The 26,333-nt window shown below is 48.4% G+C and overlaps 1 protein-coding gene across 1 annotated transcript; it reads right to left on the bottom strand.

Annotated features, from left to right (window-relative positions):
* Positions 1-234: 234 nt before the first annotated feature.
* On the bottom strand, positions 235-26,333 carry TSPAN33 (tetraspanin 33). Its single transcript, XM_025380569.1, has 8 exons — positions 25,969-26,333; positions 7,702-7,759; positions 6,912-7,039; positions 6,526-6,600; positions 4,506-4,601; positions 2,202-2,330; positions 1,511-1,672; positions 235-1,299 (listed from the first exon to the last, which is right to left on the bottom strand). The coding sequence occupies exons 1-8, from the start codon at positions 26,068-26,070 to the stop codon at positions 1,198-1,200; spliced, it is 852 nt and encodes a 283-aa protein (XP_025236354.1). The 5' UTR covers positions 26,071-26,333; the 3' UTR covers positions 235-1,197.

Here is a 26,333-nt window from a genome sequence, read left to right as displayed (position 1 = left end):
TTTTGGAACAAAATTATGCTGTTCCTAGATCGGAACTGGGACTCTTTCGACCTAATTTAGAGCTGAGGGTGAGGCTGTGGGAGGGTGGCAATGCATCGGTTGAAGGAGACGCGCGTGTAGGGGGCAGCAAGGGGGAGGTGTGTGGCGTTTAGGAGTCTCCAGTGCCGTCCTCTGCAGGGCCCTTCTACTCCTCCCCTTCCAGTTGCCAGAATGGAAAATTCATGGAGTCCAGCGTAGCCCAGGTCAACACGTTTTTTATTGCCACTTCTGGCTCCGCTCGTCCCAGCAAGATTCCTACCTCTTACCCTGCAGGAATACTGAGCTCCGATGCAGGGGAATGGGGTGGGGGTGTTACCACTTCTCCTCTGCACACTGCCAAGTTAAAGAAAACCCCACTTGCTGGAGAGGGAGGGCCAGACAGGGAGGAATTCAAGGGCATGTATGGCTCAGTCCCACTTCTGACTGCAGAGTATAGGGACCAGGGTTCCAAACTTTTTTTCAAAGCAGGGGAGGTGGGGAAGAATTTGGCTGCTGCTGTACCCCGTGCCCTAGCTGCCATGTTTCCATGGAAATGAAGGCGGGGCAGGATGTAGCTCACTCTGACTACCTGGGAGGATGGCAGGGCAGGCATTTGGTAAACATATCCCCCTCCACTCCCAGCTAGCACATACGGCTGTCCCCAGCCGACCCCCAGACTCGCTCCTCACTGTCTGCTCCACTCTCTTCCCTTCTGGAGCTGGTATCATGCCAACCGGACTCCAGGCAGGGCTGCCAGTGCTACTCTCCACAGCCAGGTCTCACTGGCACGTTAGGATCTAAGTATGTCCGCCAAGCTCAGGAGCATCCCTGATAGAGCTGGTGGTGGCAGTGCCTCGGTGAAACGGCAGCAGCACTACACCGTAATTCTCTGTGCAACTGCTGTTTCCCAAACAAAACTAAAAACATAAACCCAAACACTTAAGGGTATCACTCTCGCACAATGCTGAGGGCTGGGATGGGGGAGAGGGGGCGCATCCTCCTGAGACCGGAGCCACCTGTGTACCCTGCCTTCTGCCCATCTGGAGTTTGCTTCTTCCCACTGGGCTGTCACTTGGGGGGCTGGAATCCAAATCTCCATTTGGTGCTGTTCTCAGCACCCGCTGCTGTTGGTTGATGAGGCTTGCCAGTTGCCATGGTGAGGAGGTGCAGGATGGATTCTCAGTACCATGGGTCAGCCCGGTGCTGCTGGTTGTAGAGCTGTAGCTTGATCTGATCTTTGATCTGATTCACTAGGATCTGGGACAGCAGAATTCCCACCAGCTGGGAGAGGCAAGAAGGAATTGGGCCTTCAGCAGTGAGTGATGGCCTTGTTTTCCCTGGCTCGATCTTTCCAGTGCGGCCAGCACTATCCCTTTCCCCACCCTCAGCCATGTCAGTGCCTGACACCCTCGCTGATCCCCGGGGGCCTTCCCCAAAACAAAGGAGTCTTTACAGAGTGTGTGGGACCCACAGGTCTTACAGGGTAAGTTACCTGGGGGATGGCCAGGCCTAGAGCAACACCACCAAGTAAGAATAAGTTGCTGTGTATCCAGTTGACCAACTTGTCAATACAGCCATTGGTGTAGATGACTTTGCTAGCTTCCAAGTAGTCAAAGGCCTGCATACCTTGGCCACACATAGTGTTGATCACTGCCTGGGGAAAGAGTTGAAAAGCCAGTTGGGACTCTAATTCCAATAACTTTTTGTTTGGGGCCTTAGCTGATGGGCTTCTGGAACACCCTTCCTAAACTCCTAGCTGATGGGCTTCCGGAATACCCTTCCTAAACTCCTAAATTGTCAGAGAATATATGTGGAGGATGTAGGGTTGGAAGTTGCCAAATGCAGACTTCCCTTCCTGTGAGAGGTCAGGGTCCAGGTCTCTTTGCTCTGGGTGGTGGAATAATCTGTACAACAAACCCCCAAGACACAAGTTTACTTATGTAACAAATCTGCACAGGTACTGAACCTGAACTTAAAAGTTAAATCTGTACCTTCTGAACTCCATGTGGGCTACAGGAGTGCGAGGTTAACAGAAGCATCAGGCTGGGGTGAATGAAAACACCTGACACCTGTCCCACATGACTGGTTAAGCTAGGGGATGGGGATTCCCAATAGAAGCTGCCCCCATCAGAAAGTGACTCAGCTCGCTGCCCAGGAGGAAGTGAGGTGGGATGCTGGCTTACCTGGTCAGGGGTAGGCAAGCAACAGGAGTAAGGCACAGAGCAGCGCTCTCGACTGGGGTTGTCTTCTGAGCAGTTGAAATACATGTTCTGGGACCAGTCCTTGTAGGAAATCCCTCCACAGCAGCTAAACTGCAACAAAACCCACCAGAGGTTAACAATCACCCACCCCTCACACTGAGGTGACCAGGGGAATTCTCAGAGCCACCAAAAGTCTATAGGAAGCTTCCACTGGGAACTTCGGGTTGTGTTTTAACACAGCCTTAAACTTTGAGCTCCAGCTTCCCAGTTGCCTTCGCCTGAAGATATTCTCACTTCTTAATTTCTATTACTTTGTATATCTGGTTATAACTTACCACTGTGCTTGTTGGTATTACAGTTGTACATATATTTTGTTTTACATAGTCAGCTATAATCTTCTTGAGAGAAGTTTTTGGCTTTGCAGGCAAATGGAAGTGATCAAAAGTATTGACTGATATAATTAAAGGATCAGTGCTGAAAGACTTCTCCTTAAGATAGAGAAAACACAGGAGAGGAATCTTCAATATTGTGAGTCCATCATTACTCCATGAGAGCAAACTGGATCTCAAAGTCAAGTGTCTATTGCACCAGAGAAAAGGGAACTCAGGACTTGTCTCAAAGCACTTTTACTTAAAAGTTAACTTTTTTGGCCAGGTGCTTGGCTCACGCCTGTAATCCCAGCACTTTGGGAGGCGGAGGTGGGTGGATCACCTGAGGTCAGGAGTTCAAGACCAGCCTGGCCAATATGGCAAAACCCCATCTCTACTAAAAATACAAGAATTAGCTGGATGTGGTTTGGGGGCCACCTATAATCCCAGCTACTCAGGAGGCGGAGACAGGGAGAATCACTTGAACCCAGGAGGCGGATGTTGTAGTGAGCCAAGATCATGCCATTGCACTCCAGCCTAGGTGACAGAGCAAGACTCTGTCTTGGGAGGGGGGAGAAGTTAACTTTTTATTTTTTACTTATTTATTTTTGAGACGGAGTCTCTTTCTGTCACCCAGGCTGGAGTTCAACGGCACGATCTCAGCTCACTGCAACCTCTACCTCCCAAATTCAAGCTGTTCTCGTACCTCAGCCTCCTGAGTAGCTGGGACTACAGGTGTGCGCCACCAAACTCGGCTAATTTTTGTATTTTTGGTGGAGACAGGGTTTCATCACGTTGGCCAGGCTAGTCTCAAACTCCTGACCTCAAATGATCTGCCTGCCTTGGCCTCCCAAAGTGCTGGGATTACAGGTGTAAGCTACCATGCCTGGCCTAAATGTTAACTTTTGATTCATAGCAGCCTTGTTCACAATAGCCAAACAGTGGAAGCAACCCTTGTCTCCACTGGTGAATAAATGGATAAACAAAATGTGGCATATACATACAGTGGAATATTATTCAGCCTTCAAAAAGAAGGAAGTTGTGGCACATGCTACAATAGAGATGAAACTTGAAGACATGTTAAGTGAAATAAGCCACTCAAAAAAGCATTAACACTGTAAGTCCACTCATTTGAGGTACCTAGAGTTGTAAAATTTACCGACAGAAAGTAGAATAGTGGTTGCTGGGGGAGAGGAAAATGGGAAGTTAGCGTTCAATGGATACAGAGTTTCAGGAGAGGAAAATGGGAAGTTAGTGTTTAATGGATACAAAGTTGCAAGAGAGGAAAATGGGGAGTTAGTGTTTGATGGATACAGAGTTTCAAGAGAGGAAAATGGGGAGTTAGTGTTTGATGAATACAGAGTTTCAGCTGGGGAAGATGAGTGTTTGTTCAGGTGAGGGTGGTGATGGCTGCACAACAATTGAAGGTACTTCATGCCACAGATCTATATGCTTAAAAATGGTACATTTTACATTATGTAAATTTTATCACAATTTTTAAAATGTAACTTTCTTTTTTTTAGTTTAGTCAAGTGCAGAAGTGAGAATGGGGAGAGGGGGGAAGAGTAGAACAAGGAGTTCGATCTGTAGCTGACTGTGAACAATCAAATGAGATAACTCACTCCCTTCGGACCAGCCGAAAATGTCACTTTCGAAGAGGTAATATTCAAGAATCTGCGCAGTTCCTCATCCCCCTGTGGGTAACCACTTATAACACAGTAGATTACAAAATATACTGTTCTGTGTCTTTAAAAGTACATTTAAAGCACTCTGCTACATATGGTTTTTTGCCAAACCCCTTCCCAGAAGCCATTACCCGGCAGGTAATGAAGAGCTCCACAGGCACAGAGGGTGAGGCATCTCTTGGGATGACGTTCACTTTTACCCACAGTCCCCCAGACCACTGGCTGACCCATACCTTTTTCTGGCCAAAATCAATGAGGTTCTGCAGATCCAAGTCATCTCGGTAGTGCACAATGGCATTGTTGATGATCTCACTCACTTTCCCTCGGGCCTGCCGGAGACATGGGCAAGGAATCAGAACACAGGACTAATCCCTAACTTGCTCCTTCCTGCAAAAATAACAGTAGACAGGGGTCATCCTTCTTCATTGAGTCTGCCTTGAAATCAGAACTGAGTCCTAATGGTGGAAGATAGCCAGTTCAGTTCCAAAGCCCATCCATCCCAAGGCCCTCAGGTACCAGTGGGCAGGAGAAATGCTGGACCTGCTGTTGAAGCTTTTCAGAGACACATTTCAAGATATTCCAATGCATATCTATCTCTGAATGCTACTATCACAAAATACTTGTTGACTGATGAAAACAAATTAATTTTTAATTTTTTAGCAGAAAGTAGCTTACTGAGCTGAGGCACTGCCCTCTAGTGGACACGAGATAATTGCATCTCTAGACTCAGCTATTTAATACATCATTTCAGGATCTTTCTAAGCCAGGAGGACTAGAAAATTCGGAATTAACTCAGCGGCTCTCGATTTCATAATTTTCTCTTCTCCCCTCCCGTCCCTACCCCTCCCCTCCCCTCCCTGCCCCTCCCCTCTTCTTTTCTCTTTTCTTTTCTTTTTTTTCTTCTCTAGAACACAGTTCTACTGTCGCCCAGACTGAAGTGTAGTGGCATGATCTCAGCTTACTGCACCCTCCTTCTCCTGGGTTCAAGCAATTCTTGTGCCTCAGCCTCCTGACACCCAGCTAATTTGGTGTTTTTTAGTAGAGACAGGGATTCGACATGTTGGCCAGGCTAGACTCGAACTCCTGGCCTCAAGTGATCTGCCCGCCTCGGCCTCCCAAAATGCTGGGTTTACAGGTATGAGCCAGCATGGCTGGCCCAATTTCATAATTTTCTACCATAGTCTCTTCCTTCCTGCCCCACTACTTTTCTCAAATTTTCTTTCCATAGTTTTGTACTCTGCCCTTGGCAATCATTTGCCTTTTGGGAAAGGCATTCTGGTTCTTAAAAAGGAATGTCACTGAATGGCAGACCATTTCCAGATATGGCAAGCATTGTTCAAAACATTTTCTTGGCTGGGCGCGGTGGCTCACACCTGTAATCCCAGCACTTTGGGAGGCCGAGGCAGGTGGATCACGAGGTCAGGAGTTCGAGACCATCCTGGCTAACACGGTGAAACCCCGTCTCTATTAAAAATACAAAAAATTAGCCGGGTGTGGTGGTGGGTGCCTGTAGTCCCAGCTACTCAGGAGGCTGAGACAGGAGAATGGCATGAACCCAGGAGGCGGAGCTTGCAGTGAGTTGAGATTGCACCACTGCACTCCAGCCTGGGCGACAGAGAGACTCCGTCTTAAAAACAAACAAACAAACAAACAAACAAACAAAACCTTTTCTTAAGCCAAGCATGGTGGCACATGACTGTAATCCCAGATACTTAGGAGATGGAGGCAGGAGGATCACTTAAGTCCAGGAGTTCAAGGCCAGCCTGGGCAACCTAGTGAGACTCCCATCTCTTAAAAGACAAAAACAACAACCGCCACCCCCCCACAAAAAAAAAGAAGAAAGAAAAAAGAAAAAACCTCAAAACAAAATATTGTTCTCTTCCCCCTTCCTTCCTTCCTTCTGTTTATCTCAATAAACAATTTTTAAAAGAAGTAAGAGTGGCCCACTTGATTATTGAGTTTGATTCTGTCATTTGCCATTAAAGTTTCTAAATTATTTTAACTTTGTGTTTGTATAATTTACTTCCCTGTTAGCTTCTCAGACTGTCAGAGGAAAGCACCTTATGATCTTAAAATTCTCTTCAGATATGATGATCTTACAGGCTGTTCATTCACCCTTAATGAACTTTTCGACGGCTGATGTTTCTCAAGGGAAGGAGCGCTGTGGTTAATTAACCAGGCTAAACATGGGCAGGAACTTTCCTTCCTCCCTCTGGGTCACACCTGAGGAGGCCTCCTGGCTCCCAGCATTACCTTGTCTGAGAAGACGAAGCCCAGGATCCCAGCGGCCAGCTGCAGCAGGAACACGGCGGTGAGGCAGAGGGAGAACTGTGGAGCAGCAGGAAGAGGAGGCGTCTGGGACCAGTCAGGGCAGCGGCCCTTCCCAGGGCCATGGGGATGCTGGGAGCTGCCAGGCAATTCTCCCAGATGCCCCACACATGAGAAAGGCAGCTGCCTCTGGGACAGTGTCCTGGGGGTGGCCACCCTGTGCTGGGTCACCTGGGCTGAGCTCTGCACTGAGGAGTGGACAGCACAGGCCTGGGGGTAGGGTGGGACAAGGAAACCAAAGGGCCCTAGGAGGCTAAGAGGCATGATGGGGAGAGGGCCAGGGTCTTTCCTGTGGGGCCTTGACCACTCACCGTCTGCAGGAGGCAGATGTTCTCACGGAGGGACCCAATGCAGCCACAGAAGGTGAGCAGGAACATGAGGACACCTACCACGACCAGCAGGATGGCAGGGTCCACCGCCAGGCAGGCTAGGGCTGCTTCTGGAGAAGGAGCCGGACCTCAGCCTGAGCCCAGTGCCCACTGAGGAACCCATGGATGGGGTGGGAGGGTGCCCCAAACTGTTCTCCTTCCCCTGGTGGGGGAATCCCCAGTATGGTTGGATGAAGGTTAAGCGGAGGCAGTACCCCTGTCCCAGGGGGAGAACCAAAAAGGGGCCAGAAGGGTTGTAGCATTTAATTTGAGAAACTAATGAAATAAAAGCCTTTATTCCTGGGCTTAAGACAGGAGGGGCTGCTTTCCCTCCAGAAAAGAATTAGAATGGCATTAGGCTCACCAGTTTTGCAGATTCTGTTTCCTGGAGACTTGTGTGGTGAAATAGGAATGGTGGTTGGGTTTCTCCAGAACAGAGCTGGGGAGGGGCTAAAGCCCTTAATGACTGTCTGCTCCCAGGGGCCTAGCTTCTTTCTCAGGCACTTCCTAAGCCTCCAATATAGGCATATCCTGGAAGACTCAGGGGGGCTCAGGGAAATCCAGGGGCACTGGTATGGAGGGGGTCTGACACCTATGTAGACCGTGAAGATTTGGCTCCAGGGAGGCTGCCTCCTTCAGCACCATAGCTTATGTATGAGGGCCAGGCTGAAGGAGGCAGAGGGGGAAGGGGCATGGCACAAGGTGGGGGCAGGGAGGGAGAGCTACAGCTCACCTGCATGCTTCATCAGTCGAGCGTAGACACCCACAGCCACCATCACCATGGAAATCACCTGTGGAGACAGGGAAAGAACCAGACCCTGAGATTCTGAAAACCAGAGAGCCCTGAATGCCGTGAGTAACCTAGGAAAGCAGAGAAGGACAACTTCCCTAGGACTCAAAGGTGAGCATCTTTCACATCCCCAGTGATTCTGCTGATAGAATCTGCCAGGGCTTTACCTCCATGAGACTTTTTTTTTTTTTTTTTTTTTTTTTTGAGATGGAGTCTCACTGTGCTGCCCAGCCTGGAGTGCAGTGGCATGATCTCAGCTCACTGCAAGCTCTGCCTCCCGGGTTCATGCCATTCTCCTGCCTCAGCCTCCCAAGTAGCTGGGACTACAGGCGCCTGCCACCACGCCTGGCTAAATTTTTTTTGTATTTTTAGTAGAGACAGAGTTTCACTGTGTTAGCCAGGATGGTCTCGATCTCCTGACCCTGCGATCCGCCCGCCTCAGCCTCCCAAAGTGCTGGGATTACAGGTGTGAGCCACCACACCCAGCCTCCGTGAGACACTTTTACTCACATTATATTTTTCATTATTCATTCAGTCCTCAAAACACAATTAGGTTGTGAGGCAGATATTATGCCCACTTTACGGATGAGGAAATTAAGGCAATCCAGGGTTAATACTAAACAGCGATTAAGAATATGGGCTTCAGGCTGGGCATTTTGAGAGGCCAAGGTAGGAGAATCAACTTGAGGCCAGGAGTTTGAGACCAGCCTGGGTAACATAGTGAGAGCTTGTCTCTAGACACACACACAAAATAATAATTAGCTGGGTGCAGTGGTGTGCACCTGTAGTCCCAGCTACTCAGGAGGCTAAGGCAGGAGGATGGTTTGAGCCCAGGAGTGCAAAGCTGCAGTGAGCCATGACTGTGCCATGGCACTCCAGCCTGGGTGACAGAGCGAGACCCTGTCTCTAAAAAATTTGAGTTAAAAATTAAAAAACATAGTCTTCAGAGCGAGTCAAACTTGGGTACATATAGGGTAAATTTCTGAGCCTCAGTTTCTGTATCTGAGGATGGGAAGTAAGAACAAACATCTGATAAGATTACTGTAAGAATCAAATAAAATAATGCATGGAAAGCATTTAACACAATGCCTGACAATAAATATTACCTATCATTATTGATAGTTAACTTGCCCAAGGTCACATAGAAATGGAAAAGTTTTGAATTCAAATCTATCTGCATCAAAGGGCAGGTTTTATACCTAAAGCAGGCCTGGGCGGTTGCATACTCCCAGCTCTCTAACCCTCTTAGATGTCAATATTGTGTCAAGTACAAAAAGAAAGTGCACTCCAATGTGAAGGACTGTGTGTGAGTGTATGTGTGTAAGCACTGGAACTGCCTTGGCAAAGGAACCTTTATCTTCACAAACTCTGATTCCATTGTGGAGGAATAGAGAGGAGTTTAGATCTTTCAAATTTCGTGGCTTCTCCCTGAGAGAACAAACCCATCAGAGACTAATAGGAGACCCCAAAGGGGCCTTATCCGCCCCCCAACCCCCAGGTCTCCAGGGGTGCAGGGCAGCTCCAGTGCCTACTTCCCTTGGCTACCCTTTTTTGTGCCCAGTCTCCAGGCTGGTGCTAAGCAGCAGCTGGCTGTTGCCATGGCAACAGATGGGGCCAAGCTCTGGCAGGAGAGAGTTCTCAGCAACAGGGTCTTGACCAACTCAGTGGGGAAGGAGATGGCTGGCTAGACACCACTGTCCTGCAAGACAGAAAGCAGCTGGAAAGAGCCACCATGGGGCTTTGGTGGAAGAAGGGAGCTAGGCCCCCAGAACAGGTAATAGGGTCAGATGAGTCCCCGGTACAAAGACATTTTTTCCTGTAGGCCTCCTTGTTGAAGGTCCTCTGCCATCTGGCAGGGGACGGCAGGTGCATTCAGCAGTAAATGGCGATCATTATCTAAAACCACATCTTCCAGAACTCTTCTCTGCCCCCTCTTTTTTGCAGGGTAGGGGAGCAGGGTCTTGTGCTATTGCTCAGGCTGGAGTGCAGTGGCATGATAATAGCTCATTTCAGCCTTGACCTCCTGGGCTCAATTGATCCTCCCACCCTAGCCTCCCAAAGTGCTGGGATTACAGGTGTGAGTCACTGCACCTGGCTGGCCCCGGTCTCTTCCCACCTCACATCATTTGACCATGCCTCTAACTCAGGGCCCAAAGTGTTATTGCCGGCCTTCATACTCTTTGTCCAGGAGGGAGGGAGCTGCTAGCAGAGCTGCAGGTGCCAGCTGGCACCTTGTCCCACAGCACTGCCAGGCTCACAGAGCATGGGGGAGGCAGGGAAACTACACGACAGAGATGCCAGTCATTCCCCAGGCCTGGTGGCCAGTCCTCCGCCAGAGTGAGTGAGCATCTCCGTCTGCCCTTTAAAACCCACCGCAGGCTGGGCGCGGTGGCTCACACCTGTAATCCCAGCACTGTGGGAGGCCGAGACGGGTAGATCACGAGGTCAGGAGACCGAGACCATCCTGGCTAACACGGTGAAACCCTGTCTCTACTAAGACTTCAAAAAATTAGCCGGACATGGTGGCGGGTGCCTGTAGTCCCAGCTACTCGGGAGGCTGAGGCAGGAGAATGGCGTGAACCCGGGAGGCAGAGCTTGCAGTGAGCCGAGATTGCGCCACTGCACTCCAGCCTGGGCGACAGAGCGAGACTCTGACTAAAAAAAATAATAAAATAAAATAAACCCTACAGCCAATTACAGTTCTGAGTGTCATTTAACTGAACTACTGAAAAACGTGTATCTGCTCTTGATTTCTGTTACTCCCAGGCTCTCATTGTTTTTCATGTTAAATTTTTACCAGGGTGTATAATTTTCCACAAAGATGTTCTCTGATTAAATCGTAGTACAGATAAAACAAGAAAGGCCAAACAAGCACTCTTCACAATAGCAAAGGCACGGAATCAACCTAAATGCCCACCAACAGCATGGGATAAAGAAAACGTGGGGCCGGGCCAAACGCAGTGGCTCACGCCTATAATCTCAGCACTTAGGCCAAAGCAGGTGGATCACAAGGTCAGGAGTTTGAGACCAGCCTGGCCAACATGGTGAAACCCCATCTCTACTAAAAACACAAAAATTAGCTAGACATGGTGGCACATGCCTGTAGTCCCAGCTACTCTGGAGGCCGAGGCAGGAGAATCACTTGAACTTTGGAGGCGGAGGTTGCAGCGAGCCGAGATCGCGCCATTGCACTCCAGCCTGGGTGACACAGTGAGACTTTGTCTCAAAAAAAAAAAAAAAAAAAAAAGAAAGAAAAGAAAATGTGGGACCGGGCACGGTGGCTCATGACTGTAATCTCAGCACTTTGGGAGGCTGAGGCAGGTGGATCATGAGGTCAAGAGATCGAGACCTCATCCTGGTCAACATGGTGAAACCTCATCTCTACTAAAAATACAAATATTAGCCAGGCATAGTGGCATATGCCTGTAGTCCCACCTACTCAGGAGGCTAAGGCAGGAGAATCACTTGAACCCAGGAGGCAGAGGTTGCAGTCAGCTGAGATCATGCCACTGCACTCCAGCCTAGAGAAAGAGCGAGATTCTGTCTAAAAAAAAAGAAAAGAAAAAAGAAAATGTGGTCCATATGCACCATGGAATACTATGCAGCCATACAAACAAATGAAGTCGTGTCCTTGCAGCAACATGGATACAGCTGGAGGCCATTATCCTAAGCAGATTAACCCAGGAACAGAAAACCAAATTCCACGTGTTCTCACTTGTAAGTGGGAGCTAAACATTGAGTACACATGGACACATGTACTTGAGAGTGAAGGGCAGGAGGAAGGAGAGGATGGAAAACTACTTATGCTTATTACCTGGGTTATGAAATATCACCCCATGACACACAATTTACCTATATAGCAAACCTGCACATGTACCTCTGAACCTAAAATAAAAGTTGAAAAAATGGGCAAAGTAAAGAGATGCCACACATCATAGAGTAAGTTAACTCTATTTATGGGCCTGTAATTACAGCAGTTGCTCTGTCTCTATCTATGGTAGAGAGAATAATGTCCCCTCAAAGACGTCCATGTCCTAGTTCCTGGAACCTGTGAATGTGTTACTTTTCATGGCCAAAGGAACTTTGCAAATGTGATTAAGAATTTTGAACTAGGGAGATTATCCCTGAGGACTCAATACAATCACAAAAGACCTTCTAAGAAGGAGGCAAGAGGGCCAGAGTCAGAGAAGGAAATGACAATGGAGGCAGAGGCTGGACTGCTGTGGTGCTATGGATGGAGGAATGAGGGCTGCCTCTAAAAGCTGGAGCAGGCGAGGAGGTGGGTCCCTCCTAGCACTTCCTGAAGGAATGCGGTGCTGCCGTATTTTAGCCCGGTGAGACCTGTTTGATTTTAGCCCGGTGAGACCTGTTTTGGACTTCTGGTCACCAGAAATATAAGAAATTTGGTTTGTGTTGTTTTATGCCACTAAGTTTGTGGTCATTTGTTACAGCAGCAACAGGAAACTAATACATTATCCAAATCCAATTCATCTGCTGCTATGCAGACAGTACACTGAGGACCCTTAATCCATGTGCTATATGGTGGAGGGACAAGAACATTTATAGCCGAAAGCATATGCTCAACTTTGGCTGCCGTTAGAGTCGCCTGGGACTTAGGGTTGTTGGGAGAGAGGCTTAAAAAACTGCTAATGCTTAGGCTGCATCCCAAACCAAGTGGATCAGAATCTTTGGCATTGGGACCCAGGCAACAGTATTTCTGAATATGTTCTCGGTTATTTCAATGTGCAGCCAAGTCTGAGACCCTACAAGCCTAAAGAACAATCAGCCAGGGATCTAGAGCCACAGATGCAGGCTACATTAAAATCAAGATTAAGTTGGCTGGGCGCGGTGGCTCACGCCTGTAATCCCAGCACTTTGAGAGGCCGAGGCAGGTGGATCACGAGGTCGGGAGATCGGGACCATCCTGGCTGACACGGTGAAACCCCGTCTCTACTAAAAATACAAAAAAATTGGCCGGGCATGGTGGCGGGCACCTGTAGTCCCAGCTTCTCGGGAGGCTGAGGCAGCAGAATGGCGTGAACCCAGGAGGCGGTGGAGCTTGCAGTGAGCGGAGATCGTGCCACTGCGCTCCAGCCTGGGCAACAGAGCGAGACTTTGTCTCAAAAAAAAAGTCTTTAATATTATTAATATTAATACAATCATTAATGATGTCTTTCCCCTGAGCTCTCAAATTCTGCATTTCACAGCTTGACCTTGCACACCCCCATTCCTGCCCCCACTTCCCACCCTGGATTCCTCAAAACTACTGCCCTTCCAAAGTTAGTGCTGCTGCTGCTGTTCATAGCATCACATTTGGAGGTGAACAGAACTTTAGAAGTGGGTTTGGCCACTCACCTCTTTTTATAGATGAGGCCAAAAGATAGGAAGTAACACTTAACCAAGTGCATACGGGTGCAATGCACCATCTGGACCAAATCCAACCTCCTAATCTCATTCTGGAACTCTTTCCGCTATGTCAGAATTTTCTGTAAAATCCTTATAGCACCTCACAATATCATGAATGACCTCCTTTCGCGACGAGGACGGAGATAAAGACATTTCTCTTCTTTGGATAGCTTTTCACATTCTGACTAGAATGAAGCCTGGCTGGAAACTTTTAAGAGTTAGATACAACTTTTAAAATGGCTGAGTCTAGCTTTTAGCAAAATATATGTTCCTGAAAAGTTGTCAGTCAAATTATATAAAATAATTTGCACACACCAGTACCATTATCCCTATGTAAAGTGAGTGATCACCTTGTAATGAAAATATCCATCCCCTGGGCTCCCTGGAGAAGTGGCTGATTCTAGGATGGGGGCAGGAGAGGCACAAGATGAGCCTACGTCATCTTGTAGTGCCCCAAAGAAAGGAAATGCTCACGAAGAAACAAAAATGAATTCCCCACATCACTATCCCCATCAATGTGAGCATCCCAAAGGGACACAGAAGCCAACTGAAAGAGTTCCCAATGGCCAAGGCTAGAATGATTTGAGCCTCAAAATAAAGAAATATTGAATTATTACCCAAAATAAAAAATACACATCTGTGGGCCCATGCTGATATAAATAAATGACTTAATGAGTAGTGGAGAAAAGACAAATCTCCCACATAGAAGAATTTCAAATGATTCTCGAGGAGGTAGAGCTTAACCCCTTACTCCTTCAGTGCAGACCGTGCATAGTGACTTTCTTCCAAAGAGCACAGTGCGGAACACAGGGGGAAAGGCTAACTCTACAGCGGAGGAACCTGATAAACACTACTTCATCGAGGCCAACATTGACAATGATCATGTTGCCAAATCACTTGTATGATGTGATGTGATGTGACGTGATGTGATGAAAATAAAATGGCACTTAACTTCTCTGGTCTTCCTCCCAAAAGCCATAACCCCAGTATTATAATGATGAGAAAAACAGCAGGCAAGTTCCGATAAAGGGACATTCTACAAAATACCTGACCAGTACTCCCCAAAACTGTCAAGGTCATTAAAAACAAAGTAAGTCTAGGCCGGGCGCGGTGGCTCAAGCCTGTAATCCCAGCACTTTGGGAGGCCGAGACGGGTGGATCACGAGGTCAGGAGATCGAGACCATCCTGGCTAACACAGTGAAACCCCGTCTCTACTAAAAAAATACAAAAAACTAGCCAGGCGAGGTGGCGGGCTCCTGTAGTCCCAGCTACTCGGGAGGCTGAGGCAGGAGAATGGCGTAAACCCAGGAGGCGGAGCTTGCAGTGAGCTGAGATCCGGCCACTGCACTCCAGCCTGGGCCACAGAGCGCGACTCCGTCTCAAAAAAAAAAAAAAAAAAAAGAAAAGAACAAAGTAAGTCTAAGAAACTGTCACAGCCAAGAGGAACCTAAGGAGGCATGACAACTAAATGTAATGTAGGGCAGAACATGGGGGGCCATGCCTGGAATCCCAGAACTTTTCAATGGCAGAGGATGGTTTGAGCTCAGGAGTTCGAGACTAGCCTAGGCAACATAGACTTCATCTCTACAAAAAATAAAAATAAAAATAATCTGGGCATGGTGGTGTGCACCTGTAGTCCCAGTTACTTGGGAGGCTAAAGCGGGAGGATCACTTGACCCCAGGAGGTTGAGGCTGCAGTGAGCCATGATTGTGCCACTGTACTCCAGCCTGGGCAACACAGCAAAATCCTGTTTCAAAAAGAAAGAAAGAAAGAAAAAAGTAACGTAGTATCCTGAATAGGATTCTGGAACAGAAGGATATAAAAAAAAACAAAAAAAAAAAAAACCCAATAAAGTGTAGACCACAATGATAATACTATTAATTACAACAAATTTATCATACTAATATGTTAATAACAGGGAAAACTGAGTATGGGATATATGGGAACTCTCAATACTATCTTAACATGTTTTTAGTTGATATATGTAAATTGTATGTATTTATGGGAAACGTATGATATTTTGATACATGCGTACAGTGTTTAATGATCAAATCAGGGTATTTAGAACATCCACCACCTTGAACATTTATCATTTCTTTGTGTTAGAAACATTTTAAATCTATTTTGAAAAATACAATATATTGTTGTCAACTATAGTCACCCTACTGTGCTGCTGAACTCTAGAACTTATTCCTTCTATGTAACCATATGTTGGTACCTATGAACCAGCCTCTTTTCATCCTCCTGACCCTGGATCCCAGCCTCTGGTAACTATCATTATATTCTCTACCTCTATGAGTTTCACTTTTTTAGCTCTCAAATATGAGTGAGAACATGCAATATTTGTCTTTGTGTGCCCAGCTTATTTCACTTAACATAATGACCTCCAGTTCTATCCATGTTGCGAATCACAGGATTTCGTGCTTTTTTATGGCTGAATAATATCCCATTATGTATATGAATCATATTTTCTATATCCATTCATTTGTAGATGGACACTTAAGGTGATTCCATTTCTTGGCTATTGTGAATAGTGCTGCAGTAACATGGGAGTGCAGATTTCTCTTCAATATATTCATTTATTTTCCTTTGGATAAACACTCAGTAGTGGGATTGCTGGATTGTCTAGTAGTTTTATTTTTTGTTTTTTTGAGAAATGTCCATCTCTGTGCTATCCTCTCAATTTTTCTGTAAAACTGTTCTTAAAAAATAGTCTATTACCACCCCCCACCCAATTTGTTAGTTTATACTTTTTATTTATTTTTTTTGAGACAGAGTTTCGCTCTTGTTGCCCAGGCTGGAGTGCAATGGCGCGATCTCGGCTTACTGCAACAGCGCGATCTTGGCTTACTGCAACCTCCGCCTCCCAGGTTCAAGCGATTCTCCTGCTTCAGCCTCCCAAGCAGCTGGGATTACAGGCATGAGCCACCACACCCGGCTAATTTTGTATTTTTAGTAGAGACTGGGTTTCATCATGTTGGCCAGGCTAGTTTTAAACTCCTGACCTCAGGTGATTCACCTGCCTCAGCCTCCCAAAGTGTTGAGATTACAGGCGTGAGCCATCACACCCAGCCTATACATTTTTTAATATCAGATTTTCATAAACTAGGGTTAACTTGCATACAGTTTTACAAACTTTAATCTGGGTGATTTCCCATCAATCACACCAAAACTTAAGGCAGTGGATCTTCCCCGCCTGCCCCCAACCCAACAGACAAGGTCTCACTCTTGTGTTGCCCAGGCTGGAGGGCAGTGGTACAATCATAGCTCATTGCAGCCTCAACCTCTTGGGCTCAAGAGATTCTCTTGCCTCAGCCTCCTCAGTACAGGCACATGCCACGATGTTCACCTAATTTTTAAATTTTTTGTAGAGATTGGATCTTGCTAGGTTGCCCAGGCTGATCTTAAACTCCTGGCATATGGTGATCCTCCTGCATTGGTCTCCCAAAGTGCTGGGATTACAGGCATGAGCCACTAGGCTTGGCTAAGGTAGTGGATCTTAAAATTGTTCAAGTGACAGAGCACTGGGAAGTCACAGTGCTCTGTTGGTGTACATTATAGATTTTGTCATATTATTCTTTTTTTTTTTTTTTTTTTTTAGGCAGGGTCTCGCTTTGTCACCCAGGCTGGAGTACAGTAGCACAATCAAGGGCTCACTGTAGTCTTGACCTCCTGGGCTCAAGCAATCCTCCTGCCTCAGCCTCCTGAGTAGCTGGGGCTACAGACATGTGCTACCAACTGGGCTAATTTTTAAATTTTTTTTAGAGACAGGGTTTCACAACATTGCCAAGGCTGGTCTTGAACTCCTGGGCTCAAGTGATCCACCCGCCATGGCCTCCGAAAGTGCTGGGATTCCAGACGTGAGCCACTGCACCTGACCTCTTTTTTAAACTTTAATACACTATTACTGTGACCTAATTTACAGTCCATATGTAACTTTCCGCAATTATCCCCAAAATGTCCTTTGTAACCTTTTTTTTGTTTCTTATCCAGGATCCAATCAAGGATCATGCATTTAGAGATTAAATCTCCTTCAGCCTGGAACAGTCTCTTGGCTTTCTTTTCTCTTTAATTTTCTTCCTTTGTTTTTGGTCTTTAAGACACTGACTGTAAAATTTATGGTAAAATACACGTGACACAAAATGTACCATTTTAGACATTTTAAAGTAAACAGTTCAATGACCTTCAGTACATTGACATGGCTGTGCAACCATCACCACCATCAGGGTGCAGTGCTTTATCATCACCCCAAATAGAAACTCTGTACCCATTAAACCATCACTCCCCATTTCCATCACCCCGTCCTCTGACCCCAGCCCCTGGTAACCACAAATCTGCTTTCAGTATCTACGGGTTTGTCTATTCCGGATATTTCCTGTCATTGGAATCACACACTATGTGACCCTCTGTGTCTGGCTTCTTTCACTTAGCAGAATGTTTTCTTTCTCTTTTCTTTTTTTGAGATGGAGTTTCACTCTTGTTGCCCAGGCTGGAGTGCAATGGTGCAATCTCTGGCTCGCCGTAACCGCCACCTCCCGGGTTCAAGTCATTCTCCTGCCTCAGCCTCCTGAGTAGCTGGGATTACAGGTATGTGCCACCAAACCTGGCTAATTTGGTATTTTTAGCAGAGATGGGGTTTCTCCATGTTGGTCAGGGTGGTCTCGAACTCCCAACCTCAGATGATCTGCCCGCCTCGGCCTCCCGAAGTGCTGGGATTACAGGCATGAGCTACCGCGCCTGGCTCACTTAGCAGAATGTTTTCAAGATTCATCTGTGTTGCAGCATGTGTTACAACTTCATTTCCTGTTTGTTTGTTTGTTTTTTGAGATGGAGTCTCGCTCTGTCACCCAGGCTGGAGTGTAGTGGTGCAATCTCGGCTCACTGCAACTTCTGCCTCTCAGGTTCAAGCAATTCTTGTGCCTCAGCCTCCTGTGTAGCTGGGATTACAGGTGTGCGCCACCATACCCAGCTAATTTTTGTAGTTTCAGTAGAGGCGGGGTTTCACTATGTTGGCCAGGCCACTCCTGACCTCAAGTGATTCACCCACCTCGGCCTCCAAAAGATCACAGGCGTGAGCCACTGTGCCCTGCCAACTTCATTTCCTTTTATCGCTGAATAATACTTTGTTGTGTGACTATAACACAATTGTTTCTCCATTCCTCCATTGGTGGACATTTGTGTTGTTTCCACCTTTTGGCTGCTGTGGATAGTATTGTTATGAACACTTGTGTAAAAGGTCTTGTTTGAATACCTGTTTTCAAAGTTCTCTATACCTAGGAATTGCTGAGTCACATGGTAATTCTATGTTTAATTTTTTAAGGATCTGCCAAACTGTTTTCCACAGCGGCTGTGCCTTTTTACTTCCCCACTAGCCATGTGTGAGGGTTCCAATGTCTTCTCATCCTTCCCAACACTTGTTCTGACACTTCTTTGGACACTGACAGTTTTTATATTTCGGCCAATTGTTTTGCAGAATGTCCCTTGATTTGGATTTATTTGGTTGTTTCCTCACAGTTAGATTCAGATTACACATATTTGACAGGAATATTACACAGATACTGCTGTATCCAACTCACTGTATCATGTGAGGAGACAAACGTTAATTTCTATTATAGAACTAAGGAACAATTATTACCGAGAGATGTGGCTGCTAGGTGTATGTCTCTGCATTTCATAAAACAACGCAGGCAATACTCTAAATTGTTTCCTAGTTTTCCATAATAGTTAGTTGCTACTTGTCCTCTTCTGTTTGCCTTTTGTTAGCACTTGCAGGCAGATAAACAGCTGCAGGTACTAATGTTCATGGAAGAAAGGAGATGAAGAAAATTTTCTCATCTTGACTTTTTTTCTTGCAAATTTGGAAAAAATCGTCATGATTTGATGTTTAAAAGGAAAAACCCTTATTCTATCCCATAAGACAGTACTTCAGGGCCATCAGCAATAAGAGAGGAAAGGTTGCAGGGCCTCAACTTGAGGTCCTGAACAAAGGTTGTTCTCCTGGCGCTTATGCCCAAATGCCAATAATTACAGGCAAATTCGCTCCCAGAGTCCATCTCTACTGGATTGCATTTAAGACCAAGGTAGGGCCAGGCATGGTGGCTCATGCCTGTAATCCCACCAGTTTGGGAGGCCAAAGTGGGGAAGATCGTTTGAGGCCAGGATTTGAAGACCAGTCTGGGCAACATAGTGAGACCAGTCTCTAAAAAAAGAAAAAAAAGTTAGCCGGGCATGGTGATGCATGCCTGCAGTCCGAGCTACTCAACAGCATGGGGTGGGACGTTTGCTTGAACCCAGGCAGTTGAGGCTGCAGTGAGCTGTGATCCCATCACTGCACTCCAGCCTGGGTTAAAGAGCAAGACCATGTCTAAACAAACAAACAAATGAACAAATAAATACGTAAATAAAAATGTTAAAAGGCCAAGGTGGTGTGACAAGCCTTGAGAAGCAGATGTTTCCTCACAGTTAGATTCAGTTAGATTCCTAGGGAAGGCCCCCGGAGACAACAGTGTGGCTCTGTTCATCGGATAAATAGGAATTTTCTCCATAAACTAAAAAATATAAAGCTACCAATAATGACTGTCTCCTGCTGAGTTTTTTTTCTTTTCTCTTTAATTTTCTTCCTTTGTTTTTAGTCTTCCTTTGTTATGGTGAGAACGTGAGCAAAGAGGGCTGAGCAAAGGCTGGCCCTTTCCTAGCCAGTTCCTGTCTGCTTGCCACTCTCTTTCGTCCTCCCTGGAGGAGCACTCAACCTCACCCTCCACGTCCACCCCCAGCAGGTGACCTCTAGGAGCATTTACAGGGATAGCAGTGGCATTACTTTCTGTTGAGTGCCAAGGACCAGGCGCCGGGCTAAACACTGTCTCATTTAATTCTGACCACAAACCCAAGAGGGCGTTAGGATCTCCATTTTATAGAGATGATGTTCAGAGAATTTCAGCAACTTTCCTCAGTTCACTTGGCTAGTGAGCGGCTGAAGTGGGACTGGAACCTAGGTCTGGATGTCCCCAAAGCCTCATGAGCTTGGCTATTTGTCTGCCTTCCTATCTCTGCCTCTCAGCACCCCCAGGATTTTGCATATTCACCTCAGCCATCATGGGAGATGGGAAGCAGCTGCTTGTGGTTCCCTTGGGGGAACAGCTGATAATCTCCAAATGGGCTAGGGCTCAGGCAGGGGAAGGAAGACTGCAGCTGGCGGGGAGGGACAGGATGCCAGCAGGGCCCAGGAGGTGGCTCAGAGGGAAGTCTCTGGAACAGCACTCTGAAAAGGGAAGGCATGGCGTTGCCACAGGGGGGCCACCCGCAGGTGCAGCTTCCAGGGAAAGCCCTAGCCTTGTCTGTCTTCCATAGTCCAAAGTCCAGGCTGCAAGAAGCAGTGGCACCCTACTGTCTCAGGGCCCACACCCCCTCCTTAGAATCTCTTTTCCTCCTCTTTTGAAGGTGGTGGTGGAGACAGCTGAGGGTAAAGTGGTTCCCTGTGTGGCAATCAAAACCCTGTCCCTGCTCAGAGGGAAGTGGGCAAGGCAGTGGTCTCCACCTCTGGTTTCTCAGTCCTCCCTACCCTTATATCTGGATGAAGTCAAAGAACTTTCAGCCTGTGGCCCCAGAACAGGGCCACTTCTCTCCCTGCCCATAACCTTACACATACTGGTCTTTCTGTGCTCTCCGTGGCGCTGCTGTTACAGGTGTCTGAGGTGGCGGCTGTCCATGTGAGGCTGGCTCTCAGCGCTCTCCCTCCGGACTGGGGGACAGTGTCCCTCTGAAATGGAGGAGTTCACAGGGCTCCTTCCTCAACAAGGTCTGGGGCCAAGCCTTTGGCATCTTCCTCAGGCCATGGCTGACTTTGTTCTTCCAAGGTTAAGAAAGAGGAAGGGAGGTCTAGCAAGGGCTTGCAGTAAATAAACATTCAAACTCACAGCCCTGGAGGGACTGGCCTTGCACTAGCCTCCTACCAAGATCTGAGAGGCATTCTATGTTTTCTTTTTCCTTTTTTTTTTTTTTTTTCCCGAGATGGAGTTTCGCTTATGTCGCCCAGCCTGGAGTGCAATGGCACGATCTTGGCTCACTGCAATCTCCGCCTCCCGGGTTCGGGTGATTCTCCTGCCTCAGCCTCCCAAGTAGCTGGGATTACAGGTGTGCACCACCATGCCCGGTTAATTTTTACATTTTTAGTAGAGATGGGGTTTCACCATGTTCGTCAGGCTGGTGTCGAACTCCTTACCTCAGGTGATCCACCTGCCCCGCCCTCCCAAAGTGCTGGGATTACAGGCGTGAGCCACTGTGCCCAGCCTTCTCTTTTTCTTTTTAAAGGCTGCTTTAAGTTTATGGTTTTCTACTTGGTCCAAGGCAAACAAAGCTGCTGGGGAGTTAAGAAGGTGTGCATGCGACCTGCATAGCAAAGGAGATGGTTCTTGTCTTCATTTCCCATATTTTGTAATTTTTGTTGTTTTTATAAAAAGCATCTGACTATCTTCAGTTATTGAAGCCAGCCAAGTCTACGGGGAAGATGGGGGGCGGGAGGAAGGAGGTGATGGGCTCTGCCTCCTAGTGTATTTGGAAGTATAGGATGAGGAGGTTGGATGGCAGAAAGGGCCCCTGCCACTTAGAAGAGGTTTTGGCTGGCTTGATGCCTGGTTACGTCCTCATGATTTTTGAGCCAGACGAAAAGAGATGGTGCTGAGAGTGGTCTGGGTGATTCTGAGTGCCCAAGGACTCCAATACAGTAGCCCTGCATGGGAGAGTGGCTTTCTTGAAGAAGATGCCCCACCGATGGCTTGGCTCAGCCTAGGGAAGACCTGAATGGGGGTCCATATAGGTAGCAGTGGAAGTGAGAAAATCCACATGCTGTAGACAGTACGTACGTGTGGCTCTGAAGAGGGGATGGCTGCCATGTTTCTGATCTGGCTTAAGGGAAGGGATGCCAGGCCACCAGACCCATCACAGAGGAGAACACAGTTGGGTACCTCATCACCAAGAGTGCTCAAGGATCCCAGGTTGAGCTGCATCTTTACAGGCCAGTGTCCATGAGGGAGGGAGGATGGGCACCATGCCTCTACCCTGTGGGGTTTGCGCTCTCACTCGCCATCCAATAAACATTCAATAAGCACCCAATTTATGCCAAACACAGCTGGGCGCCGGGGATCCAGAGGTGAACAGGGCTGTGCTCAGCCTCAAGATCCCAAAATCTAGAAGGGGAGACGGAGAGGTAAACAGAATTGCAGCACAGGTAAGGGATATGACAATCGAAGAATACAGAAGGTGCCATGGGAGTCCTGAGGCATAGCTGCTAGGGAAGCCTGGGCTGAGACACAGGGGCTGGAGGTTTGAGCTTCTGGGCGCTGCCTGACTCAAAAGCCAGCCAACTGCTGCCCTGAGTGGGAAAAGGACAAGTGAGGAAGGAGGTGGGCGGCACTGAATGTTCCTGACAACACATGGCCAAGCTGATAAAACAGGCACCACCGCAATGTCTTTCTCTGCAAGAAGCTGTCCTGCAGAGGGAGGTGAGGAGAGGCAGCTGCTCTGTAGCCGCCCTAACTGATTTAAATACAACATCTAGGATCTTAGAGCAGCTACTCCAGGCCATGGAATCCCCACAGTCAGTAACCCAGCAACACGATTCAGGGAAGAAAATCAGAACTCCCAGGTCAAAGGGGAAGTGAGATTTTGAAACACGAACAGTAGGAACTGGTCCCCGTCCCCAGAAATTCATTAGCTTTCTGAGTCAGACTCCAAATGCCCCAAGAGTCAGGGCTTCTAGAGCAAGAGCAGACATAGCCACCATCACCACCAGCACCACTGAATGTGAGCCCAGAGGATGCCAGACACCTTCCTAGTGGGTTCCAGGCACAGACACAATAACCACTGCCACGTGGCCACTCCAGAAGCTGGTCAGAGCATGCACTCTGCCTGCAAGGGTGTGGGCTGACCATCGTCTCATCCATAGGTGCTTCCTGGGCGAAGAGCGGAATTTGATTAGGGTGATAGAAGTCTACAAAAAAGAAAGCATGGGAACCAGTCCCTGAAGAGGGGCTAGGAAGAAAGATGGCCCCCTGATCTGGGGAAGCAGCCCTTTCTCTCCAGCTGCTCTTGTATGGAATATACCTGTGCAGCACTGGGTTTGGGGGAGAAGGGACATTCAATAAGACCTGAAAAGTACTGTCCCCTAGGAAGGGCAATCAGGACACAGGGAGATTCATCCTTAGATCCAGCTCCAGGTCTTGAAGAAAGAAAACAGTCGGCTGGGCGTGGTGGCTCAAGCCTGTAATCCCAGCACTTTGGGAGGCCGAGACGGGTGGATCACCGGGTCAGGAGATCGAGACTATCCTGGCTAACATGGTGAAACCCCGTCTCTACTAAAAAATACAAAAAACTAGCCGGGCGAAGTGGCGGGTGCCTGTAGTCCCAGCTACTCGGGAGGCTGAGGCAGGAGAATGACGTAAACCCGGGAGGCGGAGCTTGCAGTGAGCTGAGATCCCGCCACTGCACTCCAGCCTGGGCGACAGAGCGAGACTCTGTCTCAAAAAAAAAAAAAAAAAGATGACAGTCCCCCAAATGATTCATTCATCCTTAAATAGTTCACTAAGGCAGAAATTGTTTCTCCTTTAGAGGAGAAAGATTATTAAGGTCAGAGAGACAGATACATTGGCTTAGGGTCACACAGTAAGTTGGTGCCAAAAAGATGCTGAGCCTCTTGTCCTTCAGTGTGCTATTTCTAGAGCCTCTGATTTTTTATGAGTCTACTGTAGGGCCAAGAAGGGGCTCTATTCTAATTTGGGGTGGTGCTAGCTTGGCCGCCCGGGTCTTCTGACTTTGAATGAACCATTTTTACCAAGGTAAATGGGTCTGTGGAGCCAAACTCTCTCCTGGTTGAGATCTCTCAAAGTCATTTATTTGATAAAAGGGGGGTAGGGTGGAGGTAAGGGGTAGGGAAGCTCGAGAGAAAAGAAAAAGACCAGGAACACAAGTGTAACAGATGCACCCAGCTGTTGTCACTGGCAAGCACAGACAAGGGTGAGGTGCCGATGGCTCCAAGGGAGACAGTCTCGGCAGATAAAGGAAGTCAGGGTGATGACCTAAAGTCCCTGAGATGCTATTGCTGGCTCTCTGACGATGGCACGTCACTGGCCTGGCACACTCAGTGAGCACAGAGGAGACTTCACTGATACTTGCCCGTAGGTGGGGAGTCTCTTAGTACACTCTCAGCACTGGCAGAGTGGTAAGGGATTTTCTCGTGTTCTTTCCTAACCTCCAGCTGAGGCAGAACCTAGACTATGGGAACTTGGGTTGACTGGTTGACTACTAAAACCGCCAATACCCCAGCTATAGCAGCAGCCATCTGCGCTGAGGACTTCCCCCAGAGGCACTGTGGTTCAGTAGAAAGGTCACCAGACCAAGCCTGCTAACCAGCTGTTGGACCTTGGACAAAACATTTAACATCTCTGTGCTTTAGTTTTCTACATTTTATAGACATAAACACAGATGCTGGACAAGATGTCTTCTAAAATGTTTTTCCAGTTCTAAAACTGAGCATTTGATAGGAGCCCAAGTTTCATTTTCCCCAGGAGTATGATGGCTGAGTGTGCTGTCATCACCACCCTCTGAGATTTCTCTCATTTGTCCCAACAGGCCAGCACTTACGTGCTTTGTGTCTGCACTTCACCCCACGGGCCCTGTGAAACCTTTACAGCAAAGGGCTTAGATGTCTCTTTTGCTCCCTCCCCTAGGAAACATATTTTAGACTCAATTCTTCCCTCCTGTAAGTCTGAACTTTAGGTCTCCAGCTGAAGTGGGGAAGGATGGTGAGCTCCAGAAGCAGCAGCTCTGGTGTGGTAGGAGCCAGAAGAGGAGGTGAATGAAGGAAGGACATCCCTACGTTCTCACACCCCAGAACCTCCAGGACTCTCTAGCCAGGAAATAGGGTCGAGCTGGCATTGCATGATCTGGTTCAGCTCAGTTCTCAGCTTCAGCAGTCTTTCTGCCACCCCTGATCACACTAGGTTGGATTTGTGGGGGAGGGAGGCAAGACCTGCAGACATGAACATAACATGCTTAGGTCGGTCGAGTCAACAATGAACGGCAGAGTGGGATGGGAATCCAGGTGTCCTGAGTCCCAGCCCAATACTTTGTCCACCCCAAGCAGAAGATTCTGAAAGAATCCCTGGCCCTCCGGCCCAACACGGGGTCCTGTTTAAAGACACTGGGGACTGTCAGGCTCCAGGGGTGAAGTCTGGTCCTGAGGAGGGTGGCGGGGAGGGGGCAAAGTTTGGGGCAGTGCTGGGATAGGCAAGACATCTGCGCCTGGAGGCGATTCTTCCCAGACTTTGGGGGGGGTGTAGGTGGGGGTAGAGGAGGCCTGCAAAAGGAAGAGATGATGCCCATAACCCATCTTCGTTGAAGTGGTGGAGAGAGAGGTTTGGGTTTTTCCTTCCTCTTCTTTGCCAGCCAGGCCTCCAGGCCCCCAGGCCTGAAAGTCACCTGCCACCACCGACTCCCCATCATGTGCCAGTGGGTCCGCCTTGGGCCAACAGGCTGCCTCAAACCTACATTTCTAGCCTGACACAGACCCTCCTCCGACACCCCGACAATACCCCTCAGTCTTCACTGATTGCCTGGCATACCCTCCTCCCTGCAACGCCCCCTGCAGACGCGGCGTCCCCGGGGTGTCCCTCCCCAGGATGAATTTCCCCCAAGTGCCGTCAGCCCAGAAAACTCGGCAGTGTGGCTCCCGCGCGTGGGGCACTCCGGGCCACCCCTCCACCCCGCGGGTGGACCCCGCCGCCCAGGTGCCCTCGACCCCGAGACTCACCCAGAAGAGCATGTTGAAGAAGAAGAGCAGGTATTTCACCAACGGGCTGACGAAGGAGAACTCCTCCCCGGAGGCGGCCGGCGCCCGGGGTCTCCGCGCCATGGCCCCGCCGCCGCCGCCCCCGGGGGCCTATTTCCCAGTGGCGGCCGGCCGGCCTGTGCGCCCCGCGCCCGGGGGCATGAGCCGCGCCGCGCAGGAGCCTGGCCGGCGGGGGAGCTGCGCTGCGGCGGGAGGCGCTCGAGCCGGGGGGCCGGGGGACCGGGAGCCTCGCGGGCCGGGGAACTGCACCTGGAGCCGCCGGAGCCGCGGTGGGCAGCGCGAGCGGCGGAGACTCAGCGGCGGCCGCAGGACCAGCCCGGCCAGCC

Source organism: Theropithecus gelada, chromosome 3 (genome assembly GCF_003255815.1).
Source record: "Theropithecus gelada isolate Dixy chromosome 3, Tgel_1.0, whole genome shotgun sequence".
In the NCBI taxonomy this organism is placed as follows: Eukaryota; Metazoa; Chordata; class Mammalia; order Primates; family Cercopithecidae; genus Theropithecus; species Theropithecus gelada.
This window is presented reverse-complemented; position numbering and strand designations above follow the sequence as displayed.

Excerpts from the sequence above, each read along its gene's own strand:
- TSPAN33 (XM_025380569.1), bottom strand. The coding sequence starts at position 26,070 with ATGGCGCGGAGACCCCGGGCGCCGGCCGCCTCCGGGGAGGAGTTCTCC. Across the intron at positions 1,673-2,201 it reads GCTTGCCTACCCCTGACCAG|GCAGTGATCAACACTATGTG; the intron begins GTAAGCCAGCAT and ends CTCTTTCCCCAG. Across the intron at positions 1,300-1,510 it reads TAGGCCTGGCCATCCCCCAG|CTGGTGGGAATTCTGCTGTC; the intron begins GTAACTTACCCT and ends TGCCTCTCCCAG.